The sequence below is a fragment of the Chaetodon auriga genome, chromosome 7 (assembly GCF_051107435.1).
Source record: "Chaetodon auriga isolate fChaAug3 chromosome 7, fChaAug3.hap1, whole genome shotgun sequence".
Taxonomy (NCBI): domain Eukaryota; kingdom Metazoa; phylum Chordata; class Actinopteri; order Chaetodontiformes; family Chaetodontidae; genus Chaetodon; species Chaetodon auriga.
The window spans coordinates 22,067,660-22,082,407 of NC_135080.1; the positions used below are offsets into that span (position 1 = coordinate 22,067,660).

The 14,748-nt window shown below is 41.5% G+C and overlaps 2 protein-coding genes across 2 annotated transcripts; both read left to right on the plus strand.

Annotated features, from left to right (window-relative positions):
* The first annotated feature begins 3,521 nt into the window (after positions 1-3,521).
* dmac2 (distal membrane arm assembly component 2) lies at positions 3,522-8,186 on the plus strand. The gene is made up of 9 exons (XM_076734823.1): positions 3,522-3,564; positions 4,121-4,311; positions 4,599-4,679; positions 5,025-5,164; positions 5,306-5,468; positions 5,571-6,554; positions 7,461-7,507; positions 7,745-7,793; positions 8,074-8,186. The coding sequence occupies exons 1-6, from the start codon at positions 3,547-3,549 to the stop codon at positions 5,743-5,745; spliced, it is 768 nt and encodes a 255-aa protein (XP_076590938.1). The 5' UTR covers positions 3,522-3,546; the 3' UTR covers positions 5,746-6,554; positions 7,461-7,507; positions 7,745-7,793; positions 8,074-8,186.
* Positions 7,131-14,659, plus strand: sirt2 (sirtuin 2 (silent mating type information regulation 2, homolog) 2 (S. cerevisiae)). The gene is made up of 16 exons (XM_076734822.1): positions 7,131-7,292; positions 7,461-7,507; positions 7,745-7,793; positions 8,074-8,184; positions 8,313-8,354; positions 8,470-8,576; positions 8,958-9,014; positions 9,116-9,184; positions 9,274-9,403; positions 9,510-9,569; positions 9,771-9,826; positions 9,925-10,001; positions 10,961-11,012; positions 11,122-11,189; positions 11,691-11,757; positions 13,492-14,659. The coding sequence occupies exons 1-16, from the start codon at positions 7,277-7,279 to the stop codon at positions 13,621-13,623; spliced, it is 1,140 nt and encodes a 379-aa protein (XP_076590937.1). The 5' UTR covers positions 7,131-7,276; the 3' UTR covers positions 13,624-14,659.
* The last annotated feature ends 89 nt before the right edge of the window (positions 14,660-14,748 follow it).

Sequence of the window (14,748 nt, forward strand, 5' to 3'; positions counted from 1 at the left end):
AATCAACTGGGGATAAACTTCAAAATGCTTTGGAACTTTAAAGACCACTTCAAGCCTGATGAGATACATCCAAACATCATTGTTTACAGACTGCTCAGTGCCAACCTGCGTCATGCTCTTGCCGTGCCAAAACGAAAATGCATAAATAAGCCCGATGGCCAGCACAAAGAGGCAGACTGTGTCTGTCAGTCCTCACCCGACCTTCTGCACTACATCACCTTAGGCATTCAGAGAATGTCTCTGTCCCAATAAGAGATCCAACACAATCACAGATCAAGGATTTAATTAAAACTGCCTCTCTGAAGATCACTCAGATTGGTGAACTATTAAAGAACAATAACCACAGACATCATGACTCAAGTGTCTACCAGGAATGAGACAGACACCATGTGGCTTCTTTAAACAAACCTAATAGTAATGTTAAATTTGTCACTGTTAATCCACAGTCAGTGTCCTCTCCTGTCACAGAATCCTCATGGGCTACGACCAAGCTACATGGCTTAATCCCTTGTTCATTATTTCCCTTCAAGAACACTGCGATCATCTGCTGCTGGTTTATTGGAGGTTTCCAACAACAGCTGAAAGGAAATTGGGGAAGCAGCCTTTGTCCATTACGCCCCAAAGCTCTGGAACACACTACCTACAGATATCAGGGAAGCCACTTTACTCAGTGCTTTTAAAAGAGAGCTAAAACTTATCTCTTTATCCTTTAACTAGCTATGACACCCTGATGCAGGTCTTAAACTTCACCTTCTGCTTATGCACTGCTGCACCTCTTTTAAAACCTTAAGTGGGTTTTATTCTCCATCTTATTTTACATTTTACAATTTTCTTTTCAGTGTTTTTATGTTCATTTTATGTCTTTTTCTATGTGAAGCACTTGGTGCATGTGATTTCACTGCTGTAAAGCACTTCGGGCTGCATTTCCCGTTTGAAAGGTGCTATATAAATAAAGTATATTATCGTTGTTATTATTTTTATTATTATTATTATTCGTTCAATCTTTACTATGACCATCTAAAGGGTTTTGTCCAAGAAAACAGCGATACCTACCAGCTCTAGGCATGTTCTTGTTTACCTCATCCTGACCTCGCTGTGGAGGGGAGAAAGAGAAAGAAAATCAGTGAAGCACAAAATGCACAGTCATATGTGGAAACAGGTCATGATCCTCATCTACTTTGGTTTTGCTGTGTTAACAAAGCCCTAATTGCCAAGCTTTGAGGAACTGGACTGCTGCTTTTGCAACTTTTTGGATGTGGATGTCACTTTTACCCTTTCTACAACCCTTAAACAAAGTATTCAATCCTTTCATTTTTTGGGCAAGGGTCCGGGGTTTGCATACAGCTTATGTATTTCTGTTGTTTACTTAGGAAAGGACAGGAAAGCCATATTTGATGTAATGCCTGTATTCTTGGTTTTTGAGCAATGCTGTTGGTGATATTTAAGACAGCTTTTTGCTCATGTCGACATTTAAGAGAGTATCCTTTCTCTTTATGGCACAGAATAACCATCTATATGTTTCACCTAAAACTTACTGCACTCACTGTACTCACTTGTTCAAAATCCATTAGGGCACAATCAAAAATTCATGAATATAAACACATTTGGGTATGAATACAGTGCATCAATCCACATTCAACCAATATGAACAAACACCTCATCAAAAATACAGTAAAATGAAGTTCAAAGAGAAATGCTTTTGATCTGAATACATGAATATTCTTGGGGCCTGATATAAAAAAATAAATTGTCATCTCAGAATGATAAAGATCAATTTGTTTTGAGGCGTTTCCAACCAAGACTGCATGCAGAATGGTTAATTTCTAAAGCTCAAACAGATCGGAATAGATTATCATCAATCTCCCTGTAGGTAGGAGTCAAGACACACATGAATACCCAAGAACGCACACACACAGTAGATGTTCTGCAGGCACGTGCTCCACAACAGCTGTCTATCTATTCCGTTGGAGCATTGAAAGTCAGGTCCAGTAAGCAATCCATCTACTCCACCATCCATTCACCAATCGATTCATTCATTCCTTCTGCCAGTCACTCTGTACTTCATTGGTCTATCTGCTCACTCAACCAACCCTTCAGTAATGTGATTTGCACAGGCTTCACACAGACCACACACACTCTGTGTAGTCCTTTTCCTTCATCTTTCCATCCTTTAGTCGGTCTCTCCAACTAATACCAAGGAACTGATGAAATGTAAATGGTTTTCCTGACTTTCTATTTACCATGTAATTACCCATCTTTCAAATGCAATACCTGTATAAATCTTCATGGTTTTACGATAAAATATTATCATGTTTTGCTGGCATGTATGTTGGTCTCTATTGCATTACACATCAGAGTTTAACCACTGAACGTACCAAACCCCTCTGTTTGCCTCACCATCCACTGTTGCTTCCAATCTACGCCAATCCTCTGCAAACACACGGTAAAAGCACAAGGCATGATCTCATTTGCTAATTGTTTGTACCAGCAGGTGTGAGCCGTCTGTCACATCATGCTCACTGTGAGTGTGTGCAGAAGCTTGGGGAGGTCTATATGTGTGTGTGTGTTTGCTTGTGTGTGCAATAGTGACAGAAGCAGAGTGGGTGTGGTGTTGGTATGCTTGTTTTTTGGTGACACATCTGTCAGACGAGTAGGGTTTTAAGCTGTCTTCTCTCCCTGTGATATTAAAGCACAAATTCAGAGAATGCTTGGAGGAAAATTGAATAAACCAGCAATATTGGCCTGGAGGTGTAATGCAACATAGATGAGCAGCAGACTGAGACTGTGGGCTGCCACCTTGAGTTGATTGATTCATATAGTCATTCGCGTGTGTGCGCATGTGTGTTATTTGTACCCAGAGCCACAAGATAAGGAGGCATTACAAAGTAATACTGTTTAATAAATTATTTGACAAACCGTGTTTTGTATCTAACGGGACCTCTGATGGATTTATAGAGGTAATCATGTCATTAAAAAAAAGTGGCCACTATGTACAAATTGTATATCCGGTGTATCAGCAGGGTTGTGCAGAGTCATAACAGTTACACAGTCTGAAAAACAAATCTTACAGTTTTATACAACTGAAAATAAAAGCACCAGGGAAATGACTGAGGGCTGCATGTTTATGCAAGAGAGATGAATAATACAGATTTAGCTGTAATTTGATAGAAATGTTTAAAAAAAAAAAAAAAAAAAAAACTCGACTTGAAATATGTACAAATATAATACCAGTTTTACTATTGTATTTACAGAAATAACAAATAACTGAAGCAACAACCTGCAGATGCATGTTATTGGTTCATGTGTGACAGTGGATTGGCTACATATTAAAAGGGGAAGGGGTCTCACTGAGGCTGCTTTTGTGCGGAGCCCAGATTTCTGTGCTTGGCTTGTTTCGTGTCTCCGGTCATCTCAGGCTCATCTGGCCAGCATCAGCGACGTGTACGGAGCGACACTCTGCGGTTCACATGACGAACAACAAATGACTGCCAATAATGCGGAAGTGCAATGTTTGGCCCTTCATATTATCCGTAGCACGGCGTAACCATGTCGGCTTGTATCATGGTAAGTTAACCTTCACATTTCCAAAAATTCCTAAACTTACCTCGTATGAAACGTTTTAAGATCCATTTAAATGGCAGGTAATATGTCTATTGAGCCGTAGCCATTGGTCAGTAGTCAGTTAATAGCCTGACGGCGTGAAGTTATGCTATTGTTGGTATTTTGCTACAAGGCTGAAGCTAACTGACATTCTGGATGTTGCTAAAGTTAGCTAAAAGGTAGCGAACGCTACGTTAACTTTAGTCATCCAGGTAAAGTGGACGAGGGGGTTTTCATTTGAGTTTGAGTTTGGCTTTAATATAAATTATCTGTAAATGCAGTTTAATTCATCTTTTATGTTTTCTTACAATCACATCACGTGTAAGAAAGTTTTTCAGGGCTGTAGCTTTGACTGAATGTCTACATGGCTGTGGCTGTCTGTGTTGATATCAGAGCATGGATGCCTTCATAGACATCTCGTTTCTTTTGCTTCTCACATTCTCTGCTTTACCTGCCAAGACCTGGGGGACAGTAGTCACTGTGTCCTGCCCACATCCTTCCTCTCAGTGTCTCTGTACAGTCTCTACACAGATGCTGCCAGCGGTCGGCTCTTCTCATGATTGGCAGGCGACCACAGAGCTCCAGCTCAGTGTCTCCGCCTCCTCTGCACCGCAGGCTTCTCCTCTTCCTCACCCAGCGTTTCTATGATGTGGAGGCGTTCCTGAGATGGAGGACTCAGAGGAAGAGTAAGAAGATTCAGAAGAAGAATGCGTAAGAACCTTTCTGGCTGTTTTGAACCTAGAGGTGCGTCCATAGCAGTGCTGCTGCTGGTATCTGTTGCTGGGACTTCAGTTGAGACAGGTTGTCAGGTGTGATTGTCATGCACCTGATTCAGGCACACCTTTCTCTGCATGCACCCGATTCAGGTGCACCTGATTCAGCTGCATGCACCTGATTCACTCTCTGAATTAATGGCCATGACGCAGTGCTTTCAGTGAATTTCAGATGCGGTTTACTGTAGATGCCCATCACTGACTTCTCCCCACTGTCTCTCACAGTTACTATGGCTACACTCAGAAGTTTTATGGGCGGGACATAGCCGCAGCATATTATATCTTAAGCATGAAGGGACAATTCAGGTAAGTGCCTTGTTCCCCTGCCACTGCACTGTTATCTGTCATATGGATACACTGTAGATTTAAGATTAAGGAAGATCTTCTCTTGTTTTAACTAATGCTGATGTCAACCCTCAGGCTGTACTTGAAAATATTGCCATAGGTGATCCTACAACTTCTTTAAACCCAGCTCTTAAAAATGTCACGATGAAGTGGAGCTACTGTTAGATTTTTGTATGAAGTATTACATCTTGTTATATATTTGCATATAATCTGTAGTAATGCGGCAAAAATGACCATTTAATAGACAGGTTTCAAATGTGCTGCTGTGATCCAGCTTTCATGTGATGATCTGTGGTGCGTCCTCAGGTATGTTGGCCAGTCAGAGTGGTTCCGTGCAGACCAGAAGGGCAAATTTAACTGGGACTTCTTGAATTACAAAGACACACCCTTAGAGGAAGTCAACATGAGCTACACTCTCATCAACTACACAGGACTAAGGAACCTTGGTAATGAGCTCCAACTTAGCCTTTCTCTTTTTTTTTTTTTTGTCTGTCCTGCTCTCTCAGCCACATGTACTATTAATCATTTCTATGGTATTTAACATTTAAGTAAGTTCAGTATTTCTGATCTGCTTTGTCCTCCCTCAGAGCACCAGCAATCTTTGCGGACTCTGTCATTACGAGGATGTCCTGAAGTGGACGACTGGTCCCTGCCCAGACTCCATATGTTTCAGGACTCCCTGGAGGAACTGGACATCTCTCACTGTCCACGCATCACTACAGGCGGCCTGGCTGCACTCCGGAATCTCAAGTAATTCCCCAAACACTCACAACATGGCCTTTTTATTATTACCAGAACCTTACTGTTGTATATGCTCCCTGCCTTTTTTAAAATTGTGTGTATGTATTTTAGAGGACTTCGGCGTCTGGACGTGTCATCCCTCCCTGGGATCTCATCTCCTGGGTTGGTCATTATCCTACTGGAGGAGATGTTACCCCAGTGCAAGATCACAGCTACTGGCTATGACTTCAGCCTGAGGCAGGAGGGACAAGAGGAGTGCAAGGAGCAATTACAAGGGCAGAGGTAGGGCCTGGAGTCAGATGAATCAAGGCACTCAGTTCAGGAAGAGAGAGAGTCTTCTGAGAGAGCTATGCTCAGTTCACCATCGTCTGGCAGAAAGCACACTGATGGAGCAAAGAGACATGTCAAGGAAACATGTGACATAAGAACAGGGGAGGCCATGAGTCTGGTTTTTGCGGCAATACAGCCATCATAGCTTATTTTCTGTATTGGACCACACCAGTGAGAGAAGGTCCATAATACACAACATCAAGTGTTGATGAACCTGTTATAGTCTCATATTTGATTGGACAGTGGCATCACCCAATTAAATATACCCACATTGAGATGAAAAATACAGCAAGTGTGGAACAAAAATGTTACCTCTGAAGTTAATTTTATTTATTTTATTTTTTATTTTTTTTGCCATTGCCATATGTGTTTTATCACAGTCTGCTTGTGTTGTTTCTTTCCAGAGTGTGCACATTTATGATGTAAAAAATAAAAATAAAAATGTATGCAAAATCATATTCTGCTGAAATGTAAATATGATTGTAAATATACTGAATAAAGATTTTATTGTTCAGTGTCAGGATTGTTGTAAATGTATAACCTTTACCTGCTTCACAGACAATGAAGAGCATGTGGCCACCCATTGTAACAAGTGTGTGTACATATTACTAATCTTCACTGGAAGCTTATGTGAGGAAACTAAAGCCTATAATCCAGTATGAGCCTGGTGCTGCAGCAGAGTCAGACCCTACAGTGGACGGATGAGCACACCAATGAGACTGGGACATGAGAGTGAATGGAGATGAAGCAATCACTGCTGCTTTTGTATGTAAAGAGACCATCTGCAATGTTTGGGTAGCCAATTGTCATGTCAACAGAACTTATGTGAGCTACTTCTTGACAGTGCATTTCCAACAGCAGTGCCTTCTTCAAAGTTGTATGCAAAAAATGTAAAGATAACTCTTTATTAATCTTCCGTAGGGGAAGTTGAGGTGTTACGGGCAGCAGCAATAGTATCAGGAATATAAAAGGAGACATAGAAGGGAATTAAAAATACAAAATAGAAAGAAAAAAACAACAACTATATTTACATACATTCTGTACAGAGAGGATGGGGACATTAAAAAAATACACTGCTAATGGGAAAAAATTTAAAATGGCACAAGAATTAAAAATTGCACATGGTTTAGGTGCAATGTTTTCCACTATTTCACAGTAGATGAAAAGATATGTTACACAGTATATTAAAATAAAAAATACAAACTGAATTTCTCATGTTGCTCGTGTTTATTAGCATTGTTTGTTGAGTATATGAAGTTTTCGGTGACGTTAACAGACCCCTAAGTAGTTATATCTGCCGTAGGAACCAGTCACTGATATTGGAACTGGTTTAAGAGAAACACGGACTGTGTTTGTGACGGACAACAACAAGACTTCCCAGCTGAGTGATAGCAGCAGTTGTTACCTGTCCTAACTTAATAAAATCTGGAATTTAAGTCAGTTGTCACCCGGATCCTTGTGGTTAAAGGGCCTCAGTAGACGGATAAATGTCTGATGCATCAGGTAGGATGACTGCCTGATGTGGAAATCGAGTAACAACTTTGACACTCGGACGGTTTTACACCGCGCTAGCTTGTGTGGCTAGTCATGCAGCGAGCTAACGTCACCATTTACTGGGGGAAATATTTGATGAGGCAGATTTGACATGGTATTTCATTTCTTCATTTGTAGAACATCCTAAAAAAGAAGAAGAGCAGGAGCTAACGCCTGAACCGGAGGTGAGAAAAACAATTTCTCTGCAGCTACGAGACTGGCTCGTGGGAGTTAGCATGGGATGAAATGATAGTCGGGGTTACAGTCCGATAGCTGTCACCTTTGTAACACTTAGATAAAGCAGTCATGGTCTGACATAGCAGGTGTTGATAACGTAAATCTCAGATGAAGAAGGCAGCCATTCACAACAGATGTACTGCTCGTGGAGTCACATGATTTCAAGTCACTGTGTTTTGTTGTAGGAGCAGTCCGACGACAGCAGTGAGGACGAGGCTGCAGGAGACACACAGAGTATGTGAGAATGATGCCATGTCCGGAAGTGGTGCAGTAGTGTCAGAACACAAACAGATTTATACCCTTTGACAACTGTTGGCCATGTAATGCAATGCCTGGTACATTATTATGTAATGTGTGTCATACACCATCAATACTGTAGATGTACTTCTGACACTCATTGTATTATTTCATGATTTTTTTTAAAAGTTGGTTCGTTTCTGTATGCATGGTATACTATAGTTTGTTTGTTTGTTTAAATGTATCATCATCTGCTCCTTGTCTGTGTTCCCGTTAGTGGACTTCCTGCGAAACCTCTTCTCCAGCACCCTGGGCCTCGGCTCAGCAGACAAAGTTCTGGATGAGCTGTCTCTGGACGGAGTGGCACGATACATAAAGAGCGGAAAATGTGAGTCTTTGCCTGCCTCCATTCAGCTCATCCGTTATTTCTGACCACAGTGGAGTGATTTGTGTCATACTCTTCTAATAATGCAATTGTTATCGATCTAAGTCAGATGCGTCTCTGCGTCCACGCAGGTAAAAACATCCTCTGCATGGTTGGAGCAGGAATATCCACATGTGAGTATTTTGGTTTGAACATCACAGATATATGTTTAAAGCTGCTTTTTAATTATTATTGTTTATTAATTTAAGTTTAATTTTTAATCCCCCTCACCACTCTCTCCACCCACAGCGGCTGGGATCCCTGATTTCCGCTCGCCAGGAACTGGCCTGTATGCAAACTTGCAGAAATATAACCTGCCTTACCCAGAGGCCATCTTCCAAATCGATTACTTTAAGGTGTGTGAAAGATTGCGTCCTTTGAGAGTTTGGAGAACGACACTACAGTATATAACAGCTTTCTCAGAGGCCTCCAAAACCCTGTTTTGAATGGTTAGAATTGAAATTGTATCATAGGTTTGAATATATATTTACCTTGGGCTCTGAAAGTCATTGAACAGTCAACTAAGAGTGTCGGGACCTAAACTAAAAAACAAAAATCAAGCACATTAAACCTCGTTTTTCAGATTTTCTACTTCTTAGCCGCTGTGGTTAGTTGCTTGGTATGCACTTGTACAGTCGTCTGAAGACTGTGCTGTCTTGTGATATGAGGCCGTGCTCACTCCAGTCTTCACTGTCACGACAATACAATGGAACATTTTTCTCCCTCTTTGTTCTCAGCAACATCCGGAGCCTTTCTTCGCCTTGGCCAGGGAGCTTTACCCTGGACAGTTTAAGGTACAAAACACTTCCTGCTGTCTTGTGTGCCTCAAATAATTGTAATAAATGCAATCACTGTACAGAATCCAAAATATCATCTAACTTTTCTTGATGTTTAGCCGACAATCTGCCACTACTTCATGAAGCTGCTGAAGGACAAGGGGCTTCTGAGACGCTGCTACTCACAGGTAAGAAAAAGTCCAGCTGGAGTCTCCACTTCACATTGACTCTTTGCGGTTGGTTTTGTCTTGACATTAACGTTTATGTGTCCATTCAGAACATTGACACTCTGGAGCGCGTGGCCGGCCTTGAGGGAGACGATCTAATTGAAGCTCATGGAACGTTCTACACGTCCCACTGTGTCAGCTTCTGTTGCCGCAAGGAGTACAACCTGGAGTGGATGAAAGGTCTCTTTTGCTTTTTTTTTTTCCAGCCTTTACATGTTGGAGCATCGGATTACAGAGTTGTGATTTCAGCCATTCGAGACTTTAACATCCTTCCTCTTTCTTGCAGATAAAATCTTTTCTGATGACATTCCCCGATGTGACAAGTGCAGCAGTTTGGTCAAGCCAGGTCAGTGGATCTTTGTCTCTCTGTCTCATTTTAGTTCTGAAGCATTTTCCTGTGTTATGAAATTCTCTTATTAACTCTCCTTCCAAAAATGTCTACCAACAAACTCTAATTTATCTCTTTCCTACATTACAAAATGACTGCTGGATAATGTTCCATCATATATCTCAGTACCTCTGTGTCCCGTGCTTGTTATTCACCCAGATATCGTCTTCTTTGGAGAGAATCTACCTGTCCGGTTCTTCACTTCAATGAAGATGGTGAGGACATGGCAGTGCGAGCATGCATGTTTGAGGAGAATGTGATGCAACACCCCTGCAGAAATGAACTCTTTCCACTGTCTTTATCTACTTGTCAGGACTTTCCGCGCTGTGATCTTCTCATCATCATGGGGACGTCTCTGCAGGTCCAGCCATTTGCAGGACTAGTCAGCAGGTACTGCAGATCGAGTCTCATATTTCTGAAAGCTACTGCTGACCACAGACACGGCCGCAGTAATATTCTGGTGCTATGCTGCAGTCTAGCAGCCAGTGAGTCCTGCAGAATGAAAGATTCAGGCTTGATTTCAGAAATGATCTTGTTTTATGGAAGTGTCTCTGAGGAAGCTGCTGAGGGCCCGCTCACAAGGAAGGGGAATCAAGAACTGGTCCCCAAATTGTTAAATCAGTGGGAACTGTATGCCTCTGAGCCTATCTAATCCTTTCCTCGATGGAGGCATGTTTTTCTGACAGTGATGTCAAACTCATGCATCAACGCTGCTTGAAACTTGCAACAAGAAGGAGTCCAAAGTGTGGCTGCATTTCACAAAGAAAGATGACCACAGTGCTAGTTGTAATGTCTGTAAAATGAGTGGAAACACCAGCAATATCATAAAAACAGCTTTCTATGCAACATGGGCTTGAATTCCAGGAATGTATTTGACACTACGCACGAGTGCCACAGCTTCCTAATCAAGCAGCGCGTCCGTTACAGATACAACTATTTTCTGTTATAATAACAACAGTGCCACACAGGTGCGGTTAGAGGATTTTCTGTTTGACTAAAAAAAGCAAATGCTGCCCAAGTATTCTGTCATTTCATCCATTTTAGATGATGACAGCAGACTGTTGCTCCAGCTGGCTCTCAGCCGGCAGCTCAACTCGAGTTATGTTGATGCTGTAAACCTGTAGGCCTGCTTGTATTCCACACAGATCACTGATCAGAAATCAATAAGGGAATCAGACCGACCTGTACATTCCATAATGGCATTGATATCAATAAAATCTTATCAGTTCCCGTCCCTGCGGTTCACCCACATTTTGGAACTGATTGCAGATTCCTCTGGTTAAGAGCGTCAGCCGACTGACTGAAATACTGATGAAGTATTTGTTTGTTTGCACCTTTCTTTCCTTTAGAGTTTCAAAAAGTTGCCCCAGACTGCTCATTAACATGGAGAAGGCAGGGCAGGTGAGCCTTCACTCCTCCATCATCCCCTTTCTGCCTTCATCCAGACTGTTTTCTGTCGTGTGTTTCTGGGAACATCTGTGCTGCATTGTCTGTGTGTTCCTCCGTGCAGGCCGATCCTCTGTTTGGGTTGCTGGGTTTTGGAGGAGGGATGGACTTTGACTCAGACAAGGCATACAGGTGATACAGAGACGGTTGTCTGGCTCATAATGATCAATAGTGACTGATATTTTGTATATTAAACACGTGCATGTATTCTGTGGATCAGCTTTACACGACATGATGCAGTTTACCTTTGCACCACCAGAGAGTGCCAAAGCTGTATCCATGACGAGGATTTAATGAGATCATTTGTGCTGTACTGATGTCTGTTATACTTTTCATTAATTCATACTTAATGCTGTTACTCAGTAACCCACTTAATCAGTAATTACCCAATCAATCAGTAGACATGACAGTCAGACGTTGGTGCTTATTCATGGTGCCAGTATTTCAGCCATTAAGCAAAGTGCATATTAATGGCTTATCAGCAGTGTTACAGATGTTAAAGAAGGAAAGAATAAAATCCTTTGTATTGGTGGACAGTCGGTGTTGTGATATTTGTATGTGTTATGGAAATGAAGCAGCGATATGGAGCCATGTCCAGTTTCTAACATAGAGCCCGTTTTTTCTTCTCTCCAGAGATGTAGCTCACATCAGTACATGTGACGATGGCTGTCTGGCTCTCGCAGACCTGCTGGGATGGAAGGTTAGTTACACAATCCCCTTTCAAAGATCCTGTGCTCATTTCAGCTCGTACTTCGTGTGTGAGCACAGTCTGTTCACTACACAAAAATCACACACGTCTGAGGGTAAACAGCCTAAGACTGTAATCACTTCAGTGAGGAGGTAATTAGGCCATTGCACCCACTGCTGTCATTCAAACGTAATGTACTGTCACCGTTTCCCCTCATAGGGGTCCTTAATATAATCTCATTTTGATGCTGTGCTACTGTTGTGTTAAGTGTCATATCCTACATTTCCTCTTGTTTAATTTTTGTTCTAGTGCATTCGTTTAAGATCTCACCATGTCCTGCAACACAGACTCAGTTTGCTTAAAGATGCTACTGAATATCATTGAAGCTTCACTAGATATTTTCTTATTTGACTCTTAGTTTATTCACTTTCCAGAGGGACAGCTTCTTCTATAAACCTCTTTCAACTGTACCATACTGCAGCTTTTTGTGCCCAAGGCATGCAAAGGGCAAGCCAAAATCAGCTCTGTAAACATTTATTTGTATTTACCAATGCCCAATAAACAACTATATAGCAGTTGAAATAAAATAAAATATTTATCAACAAAATACTTCAAGAGTTAATATGAAATTTTGCAAAATAGCATCAGAGCAGCAACACACCCACTTAAACCAGACAGGACACAAAATTAAAAATGAGGTAATGGAGCTGAAAAGAGGGAGAGACAGAAAAACATGCATGCTTGTTTTTCTATATCTGTGGGGTCACTGAAGGCTGCTCACAGTGTGGGATCCAAAGTGCTGGATCCCGTAACGTAAACCATAAACTTTTAGTTTGAAGACTTGGGTTAATGTTAGAGTTAGGGTACGTCTACAGGAAATCAGTGTTTTCAGTGTATGTAATGGCCTCACAAGTTGTGGAAACAAACGTCACATCGCTGTTTTCCCCTGTACTCAAAAAGTGTTCAAAAACAGTGATGTGACAAACACAGTTTATGCTTTTATTTGTAGTTACGTGCTGGAACAATTTCCTTGTGAAGAACGGCACAGTGACTTCCTGGAGTCTTACCCTTATTGTCAGGTTTGCCAGGCAACCAGTGAAGATGCGGCGCCATCTAACCACAAAATGTTATTTTTACTTAACTGTTTGTGTACGGATTAAATAACAAGGTAGAGCGCGTTAAACAGCCGAGCTGTTTTCCCCGTTTCTGGTCTTGATGCTAAGCTAAGCTAAACCCCTGCTGGCTCTAGTTTCATATATAGTCTATAAACATGAGGGGGGTGTCATTCTAGCATCTAATGCAAATAAACAAATAAGCTTTTTAAAGTTCATTAAACACAGATTATTGTTTGCCATGTAAACAGCCTAGTTTCAAGATAATGAATATGAAGTTATTGGCCATATCAGTAGAAATATCTATATGCAGCCGCACTGTTATATCTAAATATACAGTAAACAGTTTAGTACAATGAGCGCCTGTGGTAGTCACAAAGCCCCGTCAGTGCAGAACTGCAGCAGAAGCAAAAAAAAAAAGAAAAAAAAAGGTGAGAGCATTTGAAACGTCAGGCTAACCTATTTATGATTTTCCTGTGTGATGTTGTGGTCCGAAGTCACCACTGTGGACTTTTTGATAAACGCAAAAGCATGAGCTGCTTTTCGTTTTCTTAGAGTCGCTGTTCTGTTCCCCGCTCTGTGCTCTGGGCTGTAGTCATGTTAAATCCCTTGTTTTGCCGTCACTGCTCTGCAGGCGGAGCTGGAAGAGTTGGTGAAGCGGGAGCACGCCAGGATTGACAGTCAGGACAAGACCAGCGAGAGCAAAGGAGCTGCAGCCAAGGCCAGCTCTGCACCGGTGGCACCAGAGCCCAAACAGGAAGAGTAACTCCTCAAAGAGCTCCCTCTCTGAGAAAAGCTGCTGTAGAGGTGTCACATTTCTGCACAGTTGGCCCTTAAAGGGAGATTATGAAACCTGGCTTTTTGTTTGGAAGGAACCTTTTCATCTGGGGACATTTAATTCTTCTGAACGACCTCACAGGACGTCCCTGTGTTTTATGCTCCTGTCCTGCTTCTGTCACTTATTTGCACTTTACTGACATCAATCTACTTTCCTTTGTTTTCTTTTTTGCATTGGCCCTCAACTGTCTCAGCTGTATATTTCTGTCTGGGCCAGTTCACTCTGTGCATGGGCAGATTTTACTGCAATTGACAGTCTCAGTGTTCAAGTATATCCCACAGAGCGTGGAGGGTGGTTCATATCTCCTAAACCCAGGCATGACTCTGCTGCATTACAGGACAAGCTTCAGTATTGTCTCCAAACATCTGATAGAGTGCTTTGAGCCAACCCCCTTCAACTCGCTTCATCATTCCCCCAAGCCAAAACCTGTTGGCCTGATCAGTCACTGACTTAAAAGTACTTCCTGATAGGTGAACTGAGGTAGTCGCCAGTGTAACAACAGAATAATTGCTAACTTTTAAAATGTTAAATTGAAAATGTTTTTCATGTTAACCTTTTTCTCTCGTTTGATTTGACTTCTGTAATTTCTTTTAACACAATGTTCTCAGATGTTTATGGAACAACAAACAAATGAACAACAAATGATGCATAAAATAACAGTCATTTTGTGCTCTCTACAGTCAGGTCCTGAGTGGCTCCTTCGTTGATTTTGCCTTTTTAATCTTAGGGGATAGAAGTGCTGTAGAGACACAAGGAGCATAGACAGGCAAGAATAATTTAAATACGGTGTAGTGAAGTACAAGACAATATTGTTTCATAGGAAACTATGTGGGCTATCAGCAAAAGCATGACTTCTTACATAATGAAATAGAAAATACAGGGGGTGGATACCTTTACATCAACATCTGTACAAATGAAACCAAATACAAAAATCCTGCAATAAATTTGACCTTTGTAAAGCTGATGATGGTGATATTTGTTGAGACTTCATCCACTTCAAAAAGAATATTTACTTGATGAGGTTTGGTTTCATCATATTTGACTGACAGCGGT

Coding starts and splice junctions, on each gene's coding strand:
- dmac2 (XM_076734823.1), top strand. Junction 4,312..4,598: donor AAGATTCAGAAGAAGAATGC/GTAAGAACCTTT, acceptor TGTCTCTCACAG/TTACTATGGCTACACTCAGA. Junction 4,680..5,024: donor AGCATGAAGGGACAATTCAG/GTAAGTGCCTTG, acceptor GTGCGTCCTCAG/GTATGTTGGCCAGTCAGAGT.
- sirt2 (XM_076734822.1), top strand. Junction 8,355..8,469: donor TGGAGCAGGAATATCCACAT/GTGAGTATTTTG, acceptor CTCCACCCACAG/CGGCTGGGATCCCTGATTTC. Junction 11,013..11,121: donor ACATGGAGAAGGCAGGGCAG/GTGAGCCTTCAC, acceptor TCCTCCGTGCAG/GCCGATCCTCTGTTTGGGTT.